The 23,364-nt window shown below is 36.7% G+C and overlaps 2 protein-coding genes across 4 annotated transcripts in view; one reads left to right on the top strand and one right to left on the bottom strand.

Annotated features, from left to right (window-relative positions):
- LOC149424672 (uncharacterized) overlaps positions 1-23,364 on the top strand; it is a 37,042-nt gene that overhangs the window by 13,339 nt on the left and 339 nt on the right. The gene's annotated exons all lie outside the window — the stretch shown is intronic.
- The window catches only part of NFAT (nuclear factor of activated T cells 3), a 145,352-nt gene continuing 126,071 nt past the window's right edge, over positions 4,084-23,364 (bottom strand). For all 3 annotated transcript variants that reach the window (XM_089630925.1, XM_089630924.1, XM_089630926.1), the window contains 7 exons: positions 22,487-22,586; positions 21,306-21,488; positions 19,741-19,897; positions 18,644-18,849; positions 16,252-16,426; positions 7,906-10,128; positions 4,084-7,697 (listed from right to left, as the gene is read on the bottom strand). In XM_089630925.1, the coding sequence (XP_089487051.1) occupies positions 7,693-7,697; positions 7,906-10,128; positions 16,252-16,426; positions 18,644-18,849; positions 19,741-19,897; positions 21,306-21,488; positions 22,487-22,586 (3,049 nt within the window). In that variant the 3' untranslated portion in view covers positions 4,084-7,692. The remainder of the gene's footprint in view (positions 7,698-7,905; positions 10,129-16,251; positions 16,427-18,643; positions 18,850-19,740; positions 19,898-21,305; positions 21,489-22,486; positions 22,587-23,364) is intronic.

Raw genomic sequence — 23,364 nt, 5'->3', positions numbered from 1 at the left:
GTATATTGTTGATCACAACAGTCTTGGGAAGGTCACATTACTTCACAGTGAAAGGCTAAGAGGTAAGAACCTAGTTCACATATCGCCAGGTAATTACTACAACTAGGTAACTCCAAATCAGCATCTTCCAGTTACACACAAACATGAGAATACGCAACAAACACGTAATATGGTACTTTCTCACTAATCTACCCCACCCCAAAATCTAGGCAAATGTCCAATCAGCGACAACGACGAATTATAGTGTAAGCATACAAAATAACCTAAAAATGAAGACAGGTATTTTGTAAAAACAAACACCGCTATCGATCTTTCGTATAATTAACATTTTTTTGTTTAAAGTTTCAAGTTAACCACTCGAGTGATAGCTATCCAAATTTAAGTAGGTGATTTTTATGAATTTTAAATTTAACCATTTTTATTAAACCTAAAAATATGGGATAGAACAGTGATACTCAACCTTTTTCTTCTGGGGGCCACATTCATATGTTTGTAAAGCTACGCGGGCCGCAACACTATACTGGTCAGTGTTGCCAATGGTGTGAGCTTGATTCCCCCTTATTATTCTTCTTATTATTCGAAATCCATGGGGGGGGGGGTTGTTAGAGAATTTCTGTAAAACATAATAATTCCCCACAAAAAAAATTCAAAATGAGTGCTCCCCACAAAATATTTCAAATCCATGGGGGGGGGGTTGTTACAGAACTTTGCTGAAAAAAATTTCCGCACAGCCAAAAGCATCATATGTAATTCCCCACAACACAATTTTTCGAAATCCATGGGGGGGGGGGGTAGCTACACGGAATTCCGTTTTCGAAAATTTCCGCCTTCGTTGGTAGTAACAAGTAACACTGGTAACCATTTAACTTTGGAACTGTCAAAAATTTATATTGTTGCCACGAGCAAAATTATTTGCGCGCATATTTGTCTGTCAAATCTTTGTTTTTTAAAGATAGATCCAAGCTTGTGCAGTAGCAACACTCTTATACCATATTATATTATATAGATAGTATATTATACTTATACTATCCTCTTCGGGTTTCAATGTCTGTACGTCAAAGTCGCAATTGATCTCAACTTAACGTGATATAGAATGCCAGATTTTGTAAATCATGTTCCTGATATTAAATGTATTGAGGGCCGCACAAAATAGCTCGGCGGGCCGCATGCGGCCCGCGGGCCGCAGGTTGAGTATGACTGGGATAGAAGGTGAAATCGAGGTTAATTCATTGGCTTTAAACATAGTATGTAGTTCATATGTTTCCACGTTAATATTTGGAGGTATTATATAAATTAAATCAAAAATCGAACACCTAGAACACAAGTGGATACGTGTTGGGTACTTTTTAATGTTTACGCTTGGGAGAATACTCCATTTTGTAAACTTATTCAAAAGTTTTGAATAAGTTCAGAAAATGGTTATCGAAATGAACAGAAACAAATGCGACAGTCGCAAAATTATACACAGGACTGACGGAAATATCCTAAAACAACAATAATGAACCCTGGTGTCTGGAAAAATGGTCAGCTCTAGCAAGCTAGACGGCGGTATAGTAACCAAATTTGTAAGAGAGAGATAACCCAACCCGTCGGTACACTAAGCTTGGCACTCGAGTCTAGGCATGCGGCAGATTACTGAATTTGTAAGAGTGAGATAACCTAACCCATCGGTATACAAAGCTTGGCACTCGAGTCTAGGCACACGGCAGATTACTGAATTTGTAAGAATGAGATAACCCAACCCGTCGGTATACAAAGCTTGGCACTCGAGTCTAGGCATGCGAGAGATTACTGAATTTGTACCAGTGAGATAACTCAACCTGTCGGTATACAAAGCTTGGCACTCGAGTCTAGGCATGCGAGAGATTACTGAATTTGTAACAGTGAGATAACCCAACCTGTCGGTATACAAAGCTTGGCACTCGAGTTTAGGCACTCGGCAGATTACTGAATTAGAGAGAGTACTGTATGTGTTTTGGCATAAAGGTGAGGCAATAAAGGTATGGTTTTGTGTATAACTCGAACATACTGCTTTCAGAGTTACCTAGAGTTACATAGTAACTACCCCTCAATATGATAATAATTGTTATTATATGTATTCTCTAGATCAGAGGTTCCCAAACTTTTTTGCGCCGTAGACCACTTGCCAAAAAAATTTTCTTCTGTAGACCCCCTGCCTGCCGAATATTGAATTTTCCTAAAACTATTGACGTCCCATGTGATAATCATTTATATTTTTCCTAAAAAGATTCCCTTCCCTTGCCTGTCCAACAACTGGGTGGCGGTATAGTTCCTCTGTCTTTACACTGTGCAGACAGGGGCGCCCTTGTGAGGTATTACACCAAATGAAAATGAAGCAGGATAAGCAACGGGAATTTCTTTCTGTAGCTAGCCCTACAGAACGGCCCCTTAAGTTCTTTGTTAGTCATTCCGGTCAGTTCTTCTTGTCACATGATATCCGATTCTTCAACGTTCCATTTCCATAGTCAAAATGTCCTCAGACTTAGTTTTGAAGTCTGTGTGCCTTTAAATGTTGAACGTCATTATTACCCCGGACGTTTTTCAAAAACAAGTTGGGGAACTAGGTAAATTCGCGGCTTCCAATAAACAATGTTTTGCTTGAATAAATTAATTCTGACGAGAAAAGGAACGTAGACTCTATTTATATACCTCAATAAACAACTTCACGAAATATAAAAATACAAATATCAAATATGTAATTTCTCAGTCTATTATATGTTTGTTAGGTCTATCGTGTCATTTACGGAACTCCTAAATGTTGACTTGTGGTAAATGGGGGTCCGCTCGTATGTACCCCCATTTGAATCTCGTGGACCCCCAATTTTTTTTCTCGCTGACATAGACCCCCAGCAAGCCGATATTGACCCCTGGGGGTCCATATAGACCACTTTGGGAACCTCTGCTCTAGATAGACTCTGAAACGTTTAAGTACGTTATTTTTATAATATATAATGAATAACCTTAATATTTATAGATAACAGCAAATAGCTTCATATATCAACAGCCTAACGCACACACGTGTTAAGTGCAATTTGTAAATCTATTTACAAAGTGAGTAATTTTGATAAATGCTTTAAAAAACTTTTTTTTTTGTAATTGTTTTTACTTAAAACTGCACTTAACACTTACGAGCGTTAGGTCCACGTTATTATGTTATGCACGAAAAAACCAAAAAAACATTATGATATAGGATAAATATTTATTTTAATTAGGTACTATTGTGGAAAATAAAACACGCACATATTGTATAGAGCCTGGAAATGGGTGGCTGGGGTACAAAATTGGTTTTGAAAAGTATTTTAAATATTTTCAGAGTTTGCCCTTTTTTTTAGTTAAAATGTTGTTGCACGTTTCATTTTCACATTACATTTGATTTGGTACTAAAACGCACCGGTCATGCGTCCTAATGTTAACCTGTTAAAAAAAACAACTTTTTCCCGATAGTTCGAAGTACAACATTTATGTAGTGGTTGCATTTTCAAATGTGTGCCCCTGGTGCTAAAATACCTCTCCCCGGCTCTGATGTGGATATTTTTTTAATAAATTATTTTACCTATGATTTTGATTTCTTCACACCAAAAAATTTTATAAGTACATTTTTCTTTTATTTGTGTTAAAATGGCAAAACATATTGGCGGTAATCTATTTATATAAAGAATACCTAAACAAGAGAAAGGTCACTTAAGTCTGATTTCAAAAAACTCTTTAAAGCCCTGGCAACGTCTGGAACTTTAGCTAGTAAAACATAATTATGTTAATTTTTGGGCTTTATATTTCGACACAACCTTCAGACGTTACGTAGTGACTTTCTTTTATGATTAAATTTGTAATTATTTTTCTTATGCTGGTTTTCATTTTTGGTTTTTATTGTTACTATACATGTCTGTAAAAGTAATTAATAAAGCATGCATACATTGTTTTATAATAATAATGTAACAAAAGTAAATTAAAAACAAAAAATGTATTCATTAATATGTTATGAAATAAAAAAATGGAGGTGTACAAATTGAACCAAAAAAAAGGCTAGATTATTTTGTTTTAATGCATTATTTGTATTTTTACTTTTATTTTAATATGTATTGTGGTCCAACTGTCAGAATTCAGAGAATCCCTTTACCTTATTAAAAGGGATATCTAGAATAATTCAGCACCTTTTATTTTTATAGATGAAATTATTTTGACTTTATGGCAGAGAATTCTCAATAATGGCAGTGGAATTATGCACAAACTTACACCAAGACGCAATACATATTTACAATATCGTCACATCAACAACAACATACAATAAACTATGAATACTAAATATCCCATTCATTTATTCTGTAAATGTAAACATAACCACACAAGCTAATCTCTTGGCACTGAAAATTCAGATACAAAAAAAGGAACAATCATAAAATACAATTTGATTACAGATTTTACCAAAGATAATAGAATATAAGGAGATATGCTGTGAGGGACGCACAACCGTTGGCGGATCATGGTTTACTGAGTGTGATTTAAATACGTAAAGAATTAGTTCATGTAGTTGAGTTTGTGATGCCGTCTTGTTCAGTGCGACTTTGTTAAAATGCGACACGCCAAGTGAACATCAAAACAAATGGAATATCGTTTCACCTGTAAGTAAAAAATTAGAATACGATATGATTTTTTAAAGTTTTTATTTGACGTAAGCCCCTGCACTAGCCGGCGAAGCTGTCATCGCAAACCTAGCGATGGGACGAGATTACGTTTAAATACCGACTATCTATATTTCGTATTACTAGTTTATTTTTGTCGATAATTATTGTTGTAGAAGCTGATGGTAATAGACAAAATGCAATGTTTTTCTTTCAAATACAACATATTATCTATAAGTTGTTTTTAACTTTGAACTTTTATTGGAAAAATGGAACTTGAATGCATCTTTTACATCTGTCCCGACATGAATAGTTGCTTCTTGTGGTATTAAGTTGAAACAATGTTTTGTTTAAATAATTTATGCATAGCGGAGCAAAGAAAATTTACCCCTTCTGCCTCACAACATACTCAATTGGGGATGCCAGAGACTCACTGTCTCCATATTAAAAATACTAGACAACATATCTTCTTTTATTACATTATCTTTGGATTTTACACTACATAATATATGTACCATAAACGATTTATTATAATAAAAACAACAACAATGCATAAACTACTTTTCTCAGGGCCGGCCCTGTGCAGGTGCAATTGGAGCAGTCCGCTCCGGGTGCTGACTTGCCAAGAAGCCAAGGCCCAAGATTCAGGTAATACCTTACACAGCACCCTTGAAGTTTTTTAGTGTCAGGCGCCGTTTGGCTCAGCCCTGACTTTACTGTTAAAAACCTTTAAAGTTATTTAATGTTGCCTTTGTGTAAATTAATATAAAATATAGAGCATCATATGTGTTTTTTTCAGTAAATACTTCTTCTAAGGCTGTGGTAAAAATAATAATATTGATATAAAAACATTGATAAATTACATGGAAATGTCGGATGAATTTCATAATTGAAAAAAATTGTTTGGATATTATTTTCGTTGCAATTTTTATTAAGAGTACCACGTTTTGTATATATTGTGTACTTGAAACAAAATTAAAAAATTGTTCAATTTTGAAACTTTCAACGTTTAACTCAATCAAATCGCTTTTTTTTCTTATACAACTTCGTCGTAATGGAACAATAATAATAAGAATAAAGTTTTCTATAATTTACCCAAGCAATAATGGCCAAGTATAAAAAGAGTTCCTCTATTTATTAAATTAAAACAATCAGTGTCGCCACAGAAAATAAAAGTTAATTTATCAATCCCAAAACAAATAGCCATACGCACACAACAATATTACATTATCATTAAAAATTCCAATACCTCTTCAAAAATGGAAAACATTAATTTACCAAGTAAATCAAAATTAATTCATACTTGAATTAAATTTCAAAATTATATAATAATGTAAAGAAATTATCTATAATATATCTTATCAAAGATAAAACAATGTAACAATATAATTTAATGTGTAATTACAACATTTAAAAATGTATACGAAAATAAATTTTTAATTAATTATTAATTGTTGACTTTAACCCGTAAGAGCCGGCAAGAATATTCAATAAATAAAAAAACATTTTTGTTAAGGTCAACATGTAGACCAGGGGTTCCCAACCTTTTTGTACTCTAGAGCACGTTCTAAAATATCGGTAGGGTGGCGGGCACCACCTATTTTTAATCGACAAACTCGGGGCAGCAATCGCAATCAAAATGACAACAACGCGTTTCCAGGTGGGGAATGCTATTTACACATCACTCCTTGTACACGCCGAAAACCCGAAGTGAGCCGATGATCGCCGAACCGATCGGGACGGTACGAGCACGTGACTACTGTCAGTTTGGCTGTCGGGGCCATGCTTATTGCTTTCACTGACAGACAGAGCTGGCAGAGTCATGTGCCATGTGTTTTGGCGCCTTCGGCGTTCATCGGCTCAGTTCGTTCGTTCACTTCGGGTTTTCTGCGTGAACAAGGAGTGATGTGCAAATAGAACTCTCCGTTCCAGGCTAGAGTGAAGAGTGCAGTCTGGCTCGCCGCTAGACAGGTTGCGACAAGTACTGTCAACAAAGGAACCACTCATACATACAATATCGCAAACATACGAACGTATTTAATAAACCTAGGCACTCAAAAAAATTAAAACTCTAACAAATAAATAAAAATAATTCGCATTTTTAATTAATGTTTATGAAAAAATTATTTCACTTTCGAATAGTGGCGGGCACATACGAATCGGCACCATGGCGCCCGCGGGCACGGGGTTGGGAACCCCTGATGTACACAATACCATACTTGATAAAGTGAGTTTTTGATTTTTGTGTTTAACGAACACAGTAGAAGTAATATCCAAAGACAAAATGAATGCACAAGGTCGACACTGCAATTGCAGTGCTTCATGACGTGCGTGGGCACAATCCTTCAACACTGCAGTTACAGGGCTCCGGCTCCTAAGGGTTAACACTCGCTTCAGATTAGAAAGAAAGGAAATAATAAACATGAATTCCCAATGATATTCTGTATCCTCCATTGAACAAATTACAAAATATAGACGGTTTGTTACTGACTTTCTTTATTAATTTGTTGACAAGTGTAAATAGAAATCAATTCCTGACTTAAAAATAATGTAGGTACATTTTGCATAAAAATGAAGATTCTTTGTATATTTGTCAGTACAATTCATTATCTACAATACATTTTGTTGTATCAAAAAAGATTTTAAATTGAAATAAAGGTATTTAACTTATTATAATCAGTCGTCAATAATTAATGTGTGATGATTTTATATTTTTAAAATATGAAGGACATTGAGTCTGATTCAATGAAACAATGTATATAAAAATAATAACACTTTTACAAAAGTACGTTTTACTAGCAATAATTTGCTGAAACACTAAGGCCACATTTAAAAGCTACATTTATTTGAAATAATGTGTAAATGACAAACTTAAATCTTACAAAATACAACTTATTATAAAACTTTACAACGTTCCTGCTCAGATTACTTTGTTACTGTCCAGGCATTATTCCTTCACTGTTTTGTACTGTCATAGATTTGCACTGTCACAATATGTGAAAAAATTGTTGTTTTTTGTATACCCAAAACTTCTGGATTAGATGTTTTGTCCTCAGACTGAAACAAAATAAAAAAAATAACATAGTTATTATGTTTATCGGCCATATGTATTTCATAAATGATTTTTTAATTTCATTAAAACATTTTGTATGTACATCTTCAGGATTCAAACCCTTAACCACAGCTTCAGAGTCAGACCTCTTACTGCTACGGTCGTTGTAAACAATAAAAGTTCAATGATGCATAAATAATATGATAAAAGTACCTTGATCAAAACAGCTGGGATTGATGTAACTCAGCAGGTCATTGTCACTCATAATGTTCAGTTCCTGCATTGGCACCGACGCAGAAGTCTTCATCTCCTGGCTCACGGCCTGGCTCACAGCTTGACTCACGGCCTGGCTCACAGCCAGGCTCATGGCCTGACTCACGGCCTGGTTCATGACGGCCGACTCACTGGCGCTGTCCTCCTTCATCTGCGCCACCACGGCCTCGTACTGCTCGGGGGCGGGGAATGGCAGCGGCTGTTCCGTCTGCTGGAGTACACTGTCCGGTGGGCAAGCACTGCTGGAGGGCAAGGACGGCTGGTTCTGAGCATTCTCATTGGTCAGTATGTTAGCTGTATTAATGGCGGATGTGACCAAGGCATTCATGGTGGAATCTGACGTGAATATCTCTGCGGCTGCACTTAGAATCATGTTCTTGACAGCCGAAGGCGGTGTTTTCACTGTGGGGCTAATCATGTGCGTAGCACCCATCATGGACATGGAATCCCCCTGACTGGACTGGTTTCCAACTCCAACTAGCATCATCATGTTGTCCTGCGGCAGAGTATGGTTAGAGTTGAGGAGCTGTGGGGTGGGCATAGCTCCGTCCGCACACATCATGGAGGGTGACACTTGGGGGTTGAGAATAATGTCGGGGGACATGGCTCCGGCCAGTGGAGACATTTGGGGGGAACTGTTAGGGTTTAGAACCATTTCAGGACTTGCGTGAGCCGATAGAATAATATGACTGGAAGGAGAACGATGAGAGGAGGAAGAATCTGAGTGAGACGGGCTGAGGTGTTGCTCCACGGTAGAGTTAATCAGGCTGTCGAGCTTGGAAGCCACGGGGGTGGAGTTCATGATGCCCACGTGGATAGCGGACGACACCAGCGCATTCATTTCCAGAGCATTCTGATTATCCATCATATTTTGATGATGTGAAATTTGACCTGCTGATGAAAGTTTTTCTCCAGAGAGTTCGACTTGTCCGAAAGAATTGTTGAAGTCGATAATATTGTTAGGTTTATTTTGAGAATCATTGAGGTTATTGGCCATAATAGTGCCAGCCATATTGGAAGCCTGCATCATGGAATCCTGCATGGAAGCTTGCTTGGAGGCTATCAACTGCTCCTGAAGGCCGTCCACCATCTGCCTCATGGAACTGGCTTGGGAGTACAGGTTGCCCTCTCCCGCCTGCCCGCTAGACTGGAATATGGCCGCAGTCACGGACTCCATCATCTTATCGGTGGAGTTGTGTTTCTGAATGGCTTGCAATTTCTGAGAAAAAGATGAAACATTAGATTTGCCTAGTGTTTGCGGTAATACTGTTTTATTGTCCATATTGGAGAGGAAGTTCTCAACACTCTGGGCAGACTGCGCGGGCAGCTTCCCGTGGGAATCTACAAACTGTCTGAAAGTCTCCATGGACGGGGCGTCACTGTTGACAATGCCAGCTGGCTTCATCCGCAAGTCCATCACTTTCATTTCCTCTGGAGACATTTGTCTGGTGCCAGGAGAAGGTAGAAGTAGCGGAGGACCCGTCATCTGTCCCGTCATCTGTCCCGTCATTTGGCCTGCCATCTGGTTCGGGATCATCTGCTGGATGAGAAGGGCGTTGGAGGGGTACGCACCAACACCGTTGTCTCTCATGTTGACATGTTGACTGTTACAGTCATCGCGACGCATCATCATATCCATGTTATTTTCATTGATTATTTGCATTGTGGCGGCAGTTTCGTTCATTCTGATCATGTCTACATTATTGTTGTTAACAACCATGGACATTGAGGAGTTGTCGGGCCGGGGAAGCATGCGCATGGTGGTGTAGAGAGAGACCGTTTCATTTGGCATCTGTTGCGATCTCAAGTGTACGCCGTCGATACTATTATCATTCATATCCATGGAGTTTTCATTGTGGATTTTATATGGATTGTTTCTTATATGTAGTGGCATCATTTCATTGCTGGTGTTTTCGTCAATCATGGATCCTTGGCTGGAGTCGTCAGCGGTCTCCGTCTTGAAGTGGTTGAGTGGGGGGGAGGAGTGGTCGGGCAGCAGGGAGGGGCGGCGCAGAGGCAGGGCCGGCGGGGGCATTAGGCTGCCACCCCCTCCCCCTCCCCCTCCCTCGCCATCCACACCCTCCCACAGGCCCATGGGCTTCGAGTCCTCCTTCACCTCATTGCTGTTGCTGTTGCTGTTACTGAAGTGGCCACTCATCATGCCTGCGCAATTAGAACACATTATATTACTAGAATATTTTGGCTATTTTATTGGAGCAAGTGGAGATAGTTGATTCAATTATGTAAAACTCTGTTTTTCATGCGGTCTTAACGTTGCTATAAAACTAACTTATTTTGGTAGACATTTCAGAGAACAAAACACAATATTAAAACCACATTAATAATGTTCTTTGCATTTGGAATACTATAAAAGAGAAATGATTGTTTGTATTATTTACTAATACAATTATAGATGATCTACAATATATTCAAATTGCAAAGAATGAAGAGTTAAAGAACAAAGCAAAGGGATCTGATGCTCTGCTTCGGAGAATAATAACTAAAAATAATCTGAAAGCAAACAATTGTCTCACGCTCAGCTCTGCGTCTCCAGTTCCTAAAGAAATATTCCAATGATAATGCTAAATATTACATATTATGATTTAAAACAAATACAAAATGCCCGGAAATTAGTGGTACAAGCGGGAAACTAGTAAATCTACATCACATTCGGAGTTGATTTTGTGGTATAATTTTTTTTAATATGAACTATCGTTTTTGAGTAAATCGAGTCCGAAATTGAATTTTTTCGGTAAAATTTTACAAAAATCAGTCGCTAGGGTGTTAATATCAGCTGTTCAATGCCTTATAAAAAGTAAACAAGGCTTCAAAAGCTTTATAATACTTTTTTTTTTTTCGTTCTTGTTAAGAAGATTCACCGGTTTCCCATTTGTACTGTGAGTTTCCGGACACCGTGTATACACTTGGTACATAAAAATAAATAATAATCATAGAAATATTATGTACATGCGTTTAGTATGAAATAGGTGAATTATTTAGTAAATTAACAGTCAATAAACATATTCATATGTAATGGATAATGTTGTAATACAGTGGCGGTTTGAGCACTTCTTCGATGGTGGTGACCGATATATTTTATGCGTACTGAAATATCACTGCCGGAGAATGTATAAAATTTCTCAAACAAAAATGTTCATGGACAAGTCTTGCACTTAATAAGATGTCTAAACACAAAATAAATTAAAATCTCTATAGATATGCCAATTAACACACTTTGATCGGGTTATTTTTTCGCCGGCTGACCGCTGAAAACGGGCGAAAATAAAGGTCCCGCGCGAATTTGTTTAATTTGTTTTAAATCGCTATATCTTCGAAAATAATGGAAATATTTCAATAAAATTTTCTACATATTAACTCAGCATACCCAAGCTATAAAATTTCTAGCCGAAAACCAAGTATTATTTCTAATGCAACACAATAAATCGAAAACAAAGTCATTGTTGGGTAATTAGGGCTCAATTTTTTAAGTATAAACTAGGTTTCAATTTTATAAAATTACAATTTATTATATTTTCACCAAGCCCAAATCATTATAAAAACAAAAAGAATTGCCACTTTTCTAGTATCGTCAGAGTAACATATTATTACCCATTGAAATACCACGTGTGCAATTGCTCCTCGCACGGTACAGCGGACCAAAACCATCGGAACGTGCTAATAATATTGGTTATTTTTTCAAATGAAATTTAAAATAATCACTTACGGTAGAATGCTTCTCGTATTGCTCACGTAATATTGTTTATTGTTTTTCACCATACACTATTAGGTTTTAGTTTCTAACCACTTTTATCTAATCAGTTTCAGTTCACGTCAACATTTTTTTCATATCTGGAATATTTATGGGCTTCCACTTGATGGATTTGTTCGTTTGTTTGAATCTTGATTCATTTTGAGCATGGTAACGATTGCTTTCTTCTGCCATCATTTCAAACAAATCATTTCCAATAAATAGTTCTACTACTTGCATAATACTTTTGGAATCAGCTGGTGTTACGCAAACACCAGGATGACCTAAAAATGATTCGATATTTGGCGGATTATCTATTCGAGACCACTCTTCTCCTTCTTCCTCCATATCACTTTCTTCAGAATCACTAAACTGTAATGGCATCACTGACATTCTTCTCCTACAAGGAATTTCTTCACTTCCACTAGATTCTTCACTTTCACTATCGAATTCAGACAAATAATTACTAGAACAGGCAGATAAATTATCTGCAACGATTTCATAATCACTTTCGTAATTTTCAGAATACATTTTGAAAGGTTTTAAAAAGCTAATATAAATATTATCTCCTCAGAACACAACCGTACGACAATTTGCGTTTTAAAAACTGGCATACACTTGTAAATATTTATTATGGTCTTGTCTTATCAAACTGTGTTTGCCGATACCTGCTTTTGTTAGTCGCATCAGACACTGTGCGCTCGCTCGCACCTAGGAGTTGAGTGGGTGCGGAACAGAGATAGAGAGATTTGTTTCGGGTTTCATGGTCATAAAAACCCTCATTCCAAGAATTGAATTATTAGAATAACAGAATATGTTATCTAAATTACTTATTTCGTTGATCTTCAAACGCAATACTTATCAAGTGTCAGGTGTTCAATAATAATAGCCATTTTAGTTGAAATATCGATGTACACAAAAGACTCCAAGATAAATACAAAAAAAAGACTTGCATTGCAATTTGATAATTATGTACATATAGTTGGGACCTTTATAAAGAGATTGGTATATAATGTTCATATAAAAACATCAGATAATTTCTTCTTTTCTGCCATTGAAATGAGGCGGGCGCAGAAGGTAGAACTACCCTTCCCGACGTTAAGCATCAATCGACCGAACGGGTAGAACTACTCTTCCCGATTAAAGTGTGTTAATATAATGCATAATATAAGTAACGCAATATCTTGCAAGATTAATATTGAACTTTATGAACGCGCGCGATTCCCGCCCGGATGTTCAATAATTCATCATAAGGGGATTTAAAAGTCTGTCCCCGAGCTCTATGAATTCAACATACAAGTATGCATGTGAGGTTGTATGCCTAGGAACGTAAACAATGCACTTAAAAATAAGAATTTTAAGTAGAAATGATCGGTGACGTCCCCTGTTTGCCCCAACGCAGGGCACACTGTTAGCGCATGTCCTATAGTCTTGACTTATAGAGCTTGACTGTGTAAAGGAAGTTCAAGGAGCAGACGTCTGGTCGTCTGTTGGAATTATTCAAATTTCGAGGTTAAAAATGATCCCAGCTAAATTTTTATATTATATTTCTGCAAACGTTAGAAGCTTTTATTGTTATGTGAAGAAACATCTTCGTTTTTTTTTTTTTTCTTCTTTTAGTAGATTTCGGGGAAATCTGATATGGATCGTCTCCCGTGTGTCACCCCATGAAGAACCGCCACTGTTGTATTGTATAAAAAAATAAATCGATAAAACAGTAAAAAATAAAGGTTCTGTGTATTATATAGGAAAATAATCTTAGTGTAAATAAGAATACAGTTGGTGCTGGGTAGCTTTGTATTGTAGAGTATTGTTGTGTTGTATTAGGGCTTGTCTGTGTTCATGTTGTACATTTTACATTCTAGCTTTTCTTTGCTTGATTGTGTCATACTCTGGTTTGTCTGTTTATGTTGAGTTGTATTGCATTGTAACATCACTCATTTGTACAATGTTGTGTAGTATTCTAGCTTATCGTTGGTTTTATTGTGTTTTGAAATGTATCTTGTTATAACTCGTATGTTGTAGTGGTTGTGTAGCATTTTGTTGTTCTAGTTTGTTTGGATTCAGTTGTACATTGGTTAGTATGTATTAAGTTCCGTCTGGGCTACGTTGTGTAGTGTAGTTAGTGTACAGTGTTATAGCTAGTGTATTGTAGTTGTGTAGAGTAGTGTTATAGGTAGTGTACAGAGTGTGTAGTGTGGTGTTATAGCTAGTGTATAGTATGTGTAGTGTAGTGTTATAGCTAGTGTAAAATGTACTGTAGTGTCTTAGCTAGTGTATAGTGTGTGTGTGTAGCGTAGTGTTATAGCTAATGTATAGTGTAATGTTATAGCTAGTGTACAGTGTGTTGTGTTGCTAGTACCGGCAGAGAGCGCGGCTCCGCAGCAAGTGGCGCCATCTCGCTGCTTGGAGTCGCCCCGCACTAACTTATCCATTAACCTACCCACCTACCTGGAAGGATAAAGGGAACAAAGCAAAACCGTCGATTGTCAATTATAACATATGGTAAGGGCATCGAACAATATGTTAATTGTGTCAAGTTGTTAACATCTCTAAAGGCTCTCATAATTATTTTAAATTATATTAAAACTGCCACATAATTTGATAATATTTATATATGATAATATTTATGTATTTTTTTTATCAAAAACCTCATGAAACCCTTTGATAATTAGCAAGAATTTTAGTACTAAAATTAGTTAACCAGTTTTACATGGACGTCAGAGCAGTTAGATTGCGAGTGGCCGCAAGACATACGCCGATGTCACAACATCTAACTTGTCAACATGTATCAATGAAATAGTGCCGCCTACAGAAGAGCACCAAGCATTGAAACAATGAAAATTGTCAATAGTAATTTACTATAAACATAACCAGTAGATATATTAACAACTCACAGTTATTATAAATATTTCGTTAAATTTCATTGTTTCTTTGTAAATTATGTTAAAATGACATAAAATTAACAAGATATTTACAATCTGATTACGATTAGCATGCTCTGTTTGCTCATCAAAGTTGCAAAGACTTTTTTTCACTTCACTAATATTATTATTGTATGAATTTTATTTATAAAGGAAACAAGCGACAGATGATTAATGGAATAAAAGAGCAACATTATATTTTCAGTAAAAGAAAGCAGTGGCTTATTTTTTCAAATTTTAAATATTTTATCAAAAATTTAGGTTCTGTAAATTAATAATATTGTGTAGATTGTTGTGTGTAGTTTGTTTATTTTGTGTTTGATGATGTGATCTTTATATATGTTTAAGAAATAAAATAAAAGTTTGATTGTGCAGAAATTGTTTGTAAACATCAAAATATTTTTTGTAAAATGAATAGGTGTTTTAAAAATACAAATATTTGTACACTGCCTTTCGGGTGATTTTAACGAAAAATGATAATAATACTATCCATCTGTGAATATTGTAATGTATGATCTAACAGAATATTAGGGAATAACTGCATTCAATCCAACATCGTCTTAAAGCTTCATTTCTAAACGTTTTTAGGGTCACAACCCCTTTAAAAGCCAAAAAATAAGTAAAAACATTCAAATATATTTTAACTTCTTACATTAGATTAGATACTGAAATTTTACTTGAGACTAACAACCAAGTCATTGAAATATGGATAAGAAAGTTTTGGCTTATATGACCCTGTGAATACCAACAGATGTTTAGTAACAGATTCTTTAAAAACATTGGCCACATTTGCCACTTCTTACTTGTGATAAAAAAAAATTCTCATCTATGGTGACTTTAAAAACTAAATATGTACAGAAATTGTCTTTTATCACTTGAAAATAATTTACTCATGTGTGTTTCAAATGTCGATCCACATCTAGAAAAACTTTTAAACGAAAAACAAACTCAACCGTCGCACAACATATTATCATTATTTAATAGTTTACTAGCTGAACCCTGTCTGCAGATATAGAAACCATAGATCATGTTGCTTTTATGTCCAATAGATGGCGCTGTTTTTTTTTTAAAAAAGCATGTCAAAAAAACCTGTCACAAGTGACATTTATAAAATATAGGTATATGAAAACACACGCGTATTCGAATGCAACGTTGTGTCAAAATTAGTAATCGGTGAAAAGCCTTCGGAGATTTGAGATTTCGTACAAACGAACATTTTCATTTATATACATTAATATAGAATACTTGATTGTTACTTGAAATTAAGTACTGAATTTATTATTCGATAAAACAGATTTTTTGTATACGTGACTTATTTTTTTAACAGATTGCGACCCTCTGGTTGAGAAATGATACCTTAGAGTTACAGCCTAGAGTAAAAATGTCCCAGTAAGATGAAACAAAATTGTCACAGATTAAATCATTTAAAAAAATATATATTTCATAACAAATACGCATAAGAATATGAAATAGTTGGGTTTTGAAAATAAAATTGAACAGAACAGAAATGATAGCAAAATGTAGAGAGATTATTTTAGTATTCTTTAATATGGATGGTTGTTTCAGTAAGTGAAATAGTGATATGATGAGTATATTAGATTAGTGATGTCATACCTTGGGTATTATAATGCATTGTGGCGTGGGGCGGGCCCGTGCTCTGGCTGAGCGGGGTGTACAGGAACTTGTGGGGCTCCGAGGCCTTGCCCCCCGATACCACAAACAGGCGCACCGCCACAGGCTCCGTGATGTTGGTACAAACAAACGGGGGCACTCCGCAAACCAGGTGAGTCTGACAAAAAAAAAAAAAATAATATCATCTATTTGTGTAGGATTGTAGGTTCTTAGGGTAATATCATCTTATCAAAGTTTAGAGAAACGTAAAATAATAATAATAATGATTGGATTATTTATATAGCGCCGTTTTCGTGAGAAAATCACCTCAAGGGCGCTTAACAACTTAATTTATGCATTAATCACTTAGACTTAGTTACTTTTGGTTTATAACTAAGTTTCATAGATATAGAGAGACTTATAACTAAGACTAATGTCGAGTGATTTACAACTAAGACTTTTAACTAATGACTTAAGCTATACATATTTTTATGACCAAGTGGGCATTTTTACACAATACCGCTACAAAACGACTTACGACTTCGGCTTAAACTAGAGATTTACGACTAACATACATATTTAATTTATATTTACAAATACCGATTGTTATGATTTCTGCGTGTGGTGTCAGTTATAAAATATTTTTTTTAAAATTGTTTACGCGTAATAAACGGTTAATAGCGGTAAAAAAAAAAAGTCAAATAGAAAATCTCCTGGACTGAGCAATGAAATACTACTGATGAATAAAACAATAAAAAAGGTCATCATTCTGGATACGACAAGTTGAAAAGGTGAGTCTTTAGTTTTGCTCTGAACTCAGATGAGCTGTCGATCTTTCGCAAATACGAAGGGAGTTTGTTCCAAGCTGTTGGGCCTGCTACTGCAAAAGCTCGGTCTCCAAAATTGGTATTGTGATTGCGCATAGGTACTGAAAGTCTACCTATGGCTGTTGAAGATGCTGATCGAAGCGTTGCTTGCCTAACATTAACGTCGTTTGGAATGCAGAGTTCCGACAAGTAGGGTGGCGCCATATTATGTACGGCTTTAAAAACCATCCAGCAGAGTTTGAATTGGATTCTCTCAGGGCACCTAAGCCAATGAAGGTTCCGCAAGTGTTGTGAGATGTGGGAATATTTGGGAGCACCAGTTATCAGCCTTGCTGCAGCATTGAAAACTGACTGAAGTCTGTCAGTGTATATTTTAGGGAGGCTTGCGTATATGCCATTGCAATAGTCGAGTCGTGATACAACATAGGAGTTTACTAACATCTTTGTGGCGCTAGCCGGAATATTTCTTTTTATAGATTTGATTTGACGCAGGTGAAAGAAACCTGCGCTTACTGTTTTGTTAATTTGGGATTTGAGTGAGAGATCTTCATCTAGATGAACACCTAGGAGTTTAATGCCATTTTTAGGGATGATGTTGCAGCCAGAAGTAATGAGAGGAGTTTTGTCTAACATTGACTGGCGCTTTTTTGTTGCTGTCCAGAGAAATTCTGTTTTGGATGGATTTAGTCTAAGTTTGTTCGAAGACATCCACTCTGTTATGGCACCAATGCATTTAACAGTAATATCTTTTAATTTGTCTTTCTCATTCGGTGCACAGTAGAAATAGATTTGCTGATCGTCAGCATAGCAATGGGAAAGAAGTCCGAATGAATCTATAATTTTGGCAACATCGTTGATAAACAGAATGAAAAGTAGGGGCCCCAAGACTGAACCCTGGGGGACTCCAGAAGTCAGGGTCACGTAGGGAGAGTTTTTAACGCCCGCTTGTACAGATTGGGTTCGGCCACAGAGGTATGATTTTATCCACTTAATAATTTCACCACCCAGTCCAAAAGTTTTTTCCAGTCTGTCGATCAAGAAATTGTGGTCGATGGTGTCAAATGCTGCACTCAGATCTAATAGTGATAGCAAAGCTAGCTTACCTGACTCATTTGCAAGCATCAAATCTGACAACACGCGCAGTAATCCAGTCTCTGTAGAATGGTACCTCCTATAAGCTGATTGGTACTTTGACAACAGTTCATTTTTCGCCAGATGGGCGGTTATCTGCCTGATCACAATTTTTTCGTAAAGCAGGTCATAATATAATAGGTGTGATAGTTGGAGCTAAAAGACAAAGATGGTTTTAGTGTAGATAGATTTTAGAGATGTTATTACTTATCCAACAGATGTCGGTAGTATATACAGTCGCCCCTCCATGATGGGTAAGGTTTATAGAAGCAGGGAGATTTGGAAAGCATAATAGAGACGACATTAGTCTCCAGGCCATCTTGTTACACTCGTTCCTGATTATAAGAGTTTTTAGTCTAAATAAAGACACACTGTTTTGTTGTGAGGGCGTTATTATTTCAAGAATCCATTCACAACAATACGTATGCATTGCGTACCTGTTGAAGGTACTCCTTGTCGGGTGTGACCTGCTCCTCCCAGGGAGAGGAGGGCGCGGGCGGGGCCTTGAGGTCCCCGGAGGACTGAAACACGACGCGCGTGTCCTTGAGGAAGTTCTTGCCCAGCAGGAAGAGCTCCAGCCCCCCGCTGGCCGGGCACGACACCAGCGACTTGCGGCAGATCTCGGGGATACCGGGGGGCTGAGCTGGAACAAAATAATATTCATTAAAGAAAAGAAAGGCAAAAGATAAAAATAATTACTTTTTTGAGACATTCAAATATTTGTCCTGGCATCCAAGAAATCTACACCACCAACAAAAATATAAATCTCCGTGGACACTCATAAAATTGCGATAATGAAGGTATTTTTATTTTACTTTTATGTTGATGAATAAATAACAATTTAAAATGTGCCTTTTTCAATTTGCCGGCAAAAAGACATGCTTGTTTTTATTAGTGAATATGGCGGCATTGACGTCATGCCGGGGAATTTTGGTGGCAACCGTCTTACCAGCCAGTGAGTGGCTTCTGCGTCATAATAACGATGTAGCCAGTTGGAACCGTTCCGGAATGTCTGTTTTAGGTCATATTTAAAATCAATAATTATGAATGAAAATATTAAAATTAATAAACCTTAAATCTTCCACACATTTTTCACGGTATTTATAGTTTGCGAAAATACCGCATCATTAATTTATTTAACCTGTTTTGCTAGTGTTAATCTAAAATATCTTTTTAAAATCAAGTTCAATAAAAATAGAGTAGGAGTGTAATAACAGGGATTGTAAGGAATAAAAAGGTGCCCGAGAGGAGATCTCTCATTGATATAGAGGTCATGGTTAAGAATAAATAGGTGCCCGAGAAGATATCTCTCATTGATAAAGAGGTCATGGTCATTGTGGGAATGAATTCTGAAATACACCTCAAAGTATTGATCTTTTGGCGATTGCTGTAATATGTTCAAACTCTCTAAATCCCCTAAACATTGCAGACCACCATAAGGAAGGCAACATTTCTTCTAACTACAGGCTGTAGTGTAGTGTTGATTGCAGGAGTTTGATCAAAAAAATTACAGTTTCAAAGATTTTCAACTTACTGCAAACGATTTGTTGTGAGCAGACTTGTATGGTCTCCGTGCTTCCATCGTCGTGCTGCAGCTGAGTTCTGAAGACCATTCTACATCGCGTCGACTTCTTTTTACACCTCTGACCCGACTGTTCCCCAAACCTATGTTCCACGTCCACATTTCGTTCCTGAAAAAGAACACAGAAAATTAGGGATAATTTAAAGATTGCAATAATATCTCAAATTTATGAAATGGAAAAATGAACAAGGGTCACCCCTAGAGGTTCACTACATTTGATGACTTAGAAAGGGTGGCCGTTTGGGGTGAGGTTTTGTCCAGGTCCTGGCGCACCAGCACCAGCTGCGTGGCAGGCCGGATCGGAAGACGCAGGTTGAGGGAGATACTTTTGACCTCTCCAGCTGAACTCTTTTGACAGATCGCCTTGCACCGCAGTGGGAGGGACGGTTTCATACGTCTATCATTCCTGGGCGCACTGTCCCTCAGATTCCTACCCAACCTTCATACCCTTTTCTCTCCCAGAACTTCTTCTCCCTCCTTCCTTGAAGTTGTTTTGACCCATCGCCTTGCACCGCAGTGGGATTCATACGTCTGTCACTCCTGGGCACACTGTCCCTCAGATTCCTACCCAACCTTCATACCCTTTTCTCTCCCAGAACTTCTTCTCCCTCCTTCCTTGAAGTTGTTTTGACCCATCGCCTTGCACCGCAGTGGGATTCATACGTCTGTCACTCCTGGGCACACTGTCCCTCAGATTCCTACCCAACCTTCATACCCTTTTCTCTCCCAGAACTTCTTCTCCCTCCTTCCTTGAAGTTGTTTTGACCCATCGCCTTGCACCGCAGTGGGATTCATACGTCTGTCACTCCTGGGCACACTGTCCCTCAGATTCCTACCCAACCTTCATACCCTTTCCTCTCCCAGAACTTCTTCTCCCTCCTTTCTTAAATAGACTCCATATAATTTGCAAAGACACACCCAAAGGTGGAGTGTGGAATCTACGGATATTAAAAAACTAAGTAGATTGTCAATAAAATTTTAATTCTCTAAAAAGAAAATTAAAAATAATAAAATTATATGTTAATAAAAATAAACTTCAAATCGTGTCAGGCATTTAAGTTTAAAGTGCCCTATAGTAATGTGAAATTAATATACTATTTACATAATAATTTCAATAAATCATGCGGAATCATAAATTATTAAACATTAAGGATGGGTGGGTTGTTTCACAAAATTTGAACAATTCATCAAATTTAAACGTTAAGCAAAATAAGCAAACAAAGCCCAGTTCGTTATGGGTCAGTTGCTTCACAAAACTTAAATAATAATAATAGAACTTGAATACAATTCTCACAGAACTTTGAAATTTGATGATTTGTTCAAATTCGGTGAAACAACCCATCCTTAAATAAAATATGTAATTATTCAATTCATCAAATGTTAGTAGATTTATCCAACAAAAAATATATATGTAATAACACTTTAAATGTAAAAATATAAACTTTATTTTAGTTGTAGGAAAGAGACGTTATTGGATCAATGTTTGTAATTTAAGAAAATGATGTCAAACGTCTAACCTTTAAAATTCCAACGCAATCGCAAGTGACTTGGAAATCTTTCTGGGGCTCGAGGTCTATCTCTATGAGCACGGTGCCATCTTCCTTCCGTTCTCCGCAGGGCGTCGAGTTCTTGCCGGACACGCGGCACGCCTGGTAGAACATGTGCGGGGCCACCCGTCCGATGTCTGTGCCGATAAAAACCTACAACAAACATATTATATGAGGAACAGAAGAAAAGGACAGACAAGCAGCTGACAGGAATGTCTAGATGTCGCAACATAGACACCACTTACAAAACTTAAGCAGAAAAGTAAACATATTAGCAATTTTAATTGTCCAAAGAAGGGAAAGATGGCGGTCGAAAATGGAGTGCTAGTACCTACCCTGATGTATGGCTGTGAAATATGGAACTGGCAGAGGAAGTACAAAAGCAGACTGAATGCTGTAGAAATGAAATTCCTGAGGCGTATGTATGTGTGGTAAATCCTTCTATGATTTTTGTTATTTGTTTTTGGGGTGTTATGCCGTTGTTGCCGTGTTGTTAACACCCCAAAAACAAATAACAACAATACTTTTGGCCGTGAAAATCTTAAATCATCCTTGTATGATTGTGTGAGAAATGTGGAGATTCGCAAATAATGCGAGGCTGATATAAGCATAATGAGCAAGATCAAAAAAGGGACACTTAGATGGTTTGTTTGGGCATGTAGGGCGAACGATCGAAGAAAGGAGCGGGAGGAGAATGTATGACACGAATGTGAATGAATAGAAGAAGTCGGGGACACTCGAGGTAGAAATGGCACAGAATCGGGCCAAGAATCTGTCAAGAGTCAGAATAACAGAAGGGCATGTATGAGACAATGAAGCAACGAGTGTATTTCAAGATCGAGTTGTTTGAAGGTCCATCCTCTTTGCCTACTGCGGGGAAACGGTGTGATGTTACTTACTTATCTATTTTTATTGCCCAATAGAAATTTTGAAGGATTATATAACTTGGGGTGGAAACAACATTTTGAGATGAAAATATCTGTGCTGCCGTAAAATTTTCTACAAATGTGCTGCAAATTTCGTATAATAGGATACACATCAATAATAATAATAATAATAATAATAATTGGATAATTTGTAGAGCGCCGTTTTTGTGAAAAATCACCTCAAGGTGATCACATTGATGTACAGTAAATATTAGTATTTTGTACCTGAAGAACTGCAGGTTTATCATATCCAATCAGCTTGACGACAGGAAAACTGTTTCCCGATCTGTCTTTCACCGCCCCTCTGCTGCCCTCTGTCTGATATCTGTTGGTAAAAAAGATTGCTATGTTTCAACTGAATGATTACTACAAAATATTGGGTAACTCTGTACAGATCTTTGTATTAAGATTTTGTAATGATACATCATCATTTATAAATGAAGGGTAATAAAAAATAGCCTGTAAAATGTATATAAATTTATAAAAGACTAAATATAAAATTTTGTAAAAAATAAATAAAGGATTCGGTCTGTTTCCGGAGCGGAATAAAAATTCTTGAAAAATGTCAAAAATACTAATTTCAGTTGTTTGTGCGACCTACGTAAATCTGGCTCAATGAACTCAAATTTGCTTTGAATTTAAAGGTCATTGGAACTGGTTACTTAACCAAAATTGAAACTGATTAAAGTACCTATCTATGTATTAATATAAATTTTTTAACAGAAAATATATTTTAACATTTTCATAATTGGAACTGATTTGTCGAGAATTAAGACAATCCTGTGATTTTTCACATGTCTGCACTAGTTTATAAATAAAACCGGTTACAATGAGAAGAATCAATAAGTCGTCTGAAACTGGTCAGGCCACAAAGAAACAGTGTGCGGGCTTAAATTACAACAATTTAAATCTTTCTGCATTTGAAAATTATCAACACTTCACTACATATTACACAAACAATTCTCGTAGAGCAATACAACTCAATGTAATTGCACAAACACACACAAATTGAGCATATTTAAACATACTAAGACAGTGGCATTTAACGACAGACCGACGCACTCGGCATAATCATGGCATCATCTACTCTAATGGAAGTGGTC

Source organism: Hesperophylax consimilis, chromosome 4 (assembly GCF_061612785.1).
Source record: "Hesperophylax consimilis isolate HC1 chromosome 4, BYU_Hcon_1.0, whole genome shotgun sequence".
NCBI classification, from domain to species: domain Eukaryota; kingdom Metazoa; phylum Arthropoda; class Insecta; order Trichoptera; family Limnephilidae; genus Hesperophylax; species Hesperophylax consimilis.
This window is presented reverse-complemented; position numbering and strand designations above follow the sequence as displayed.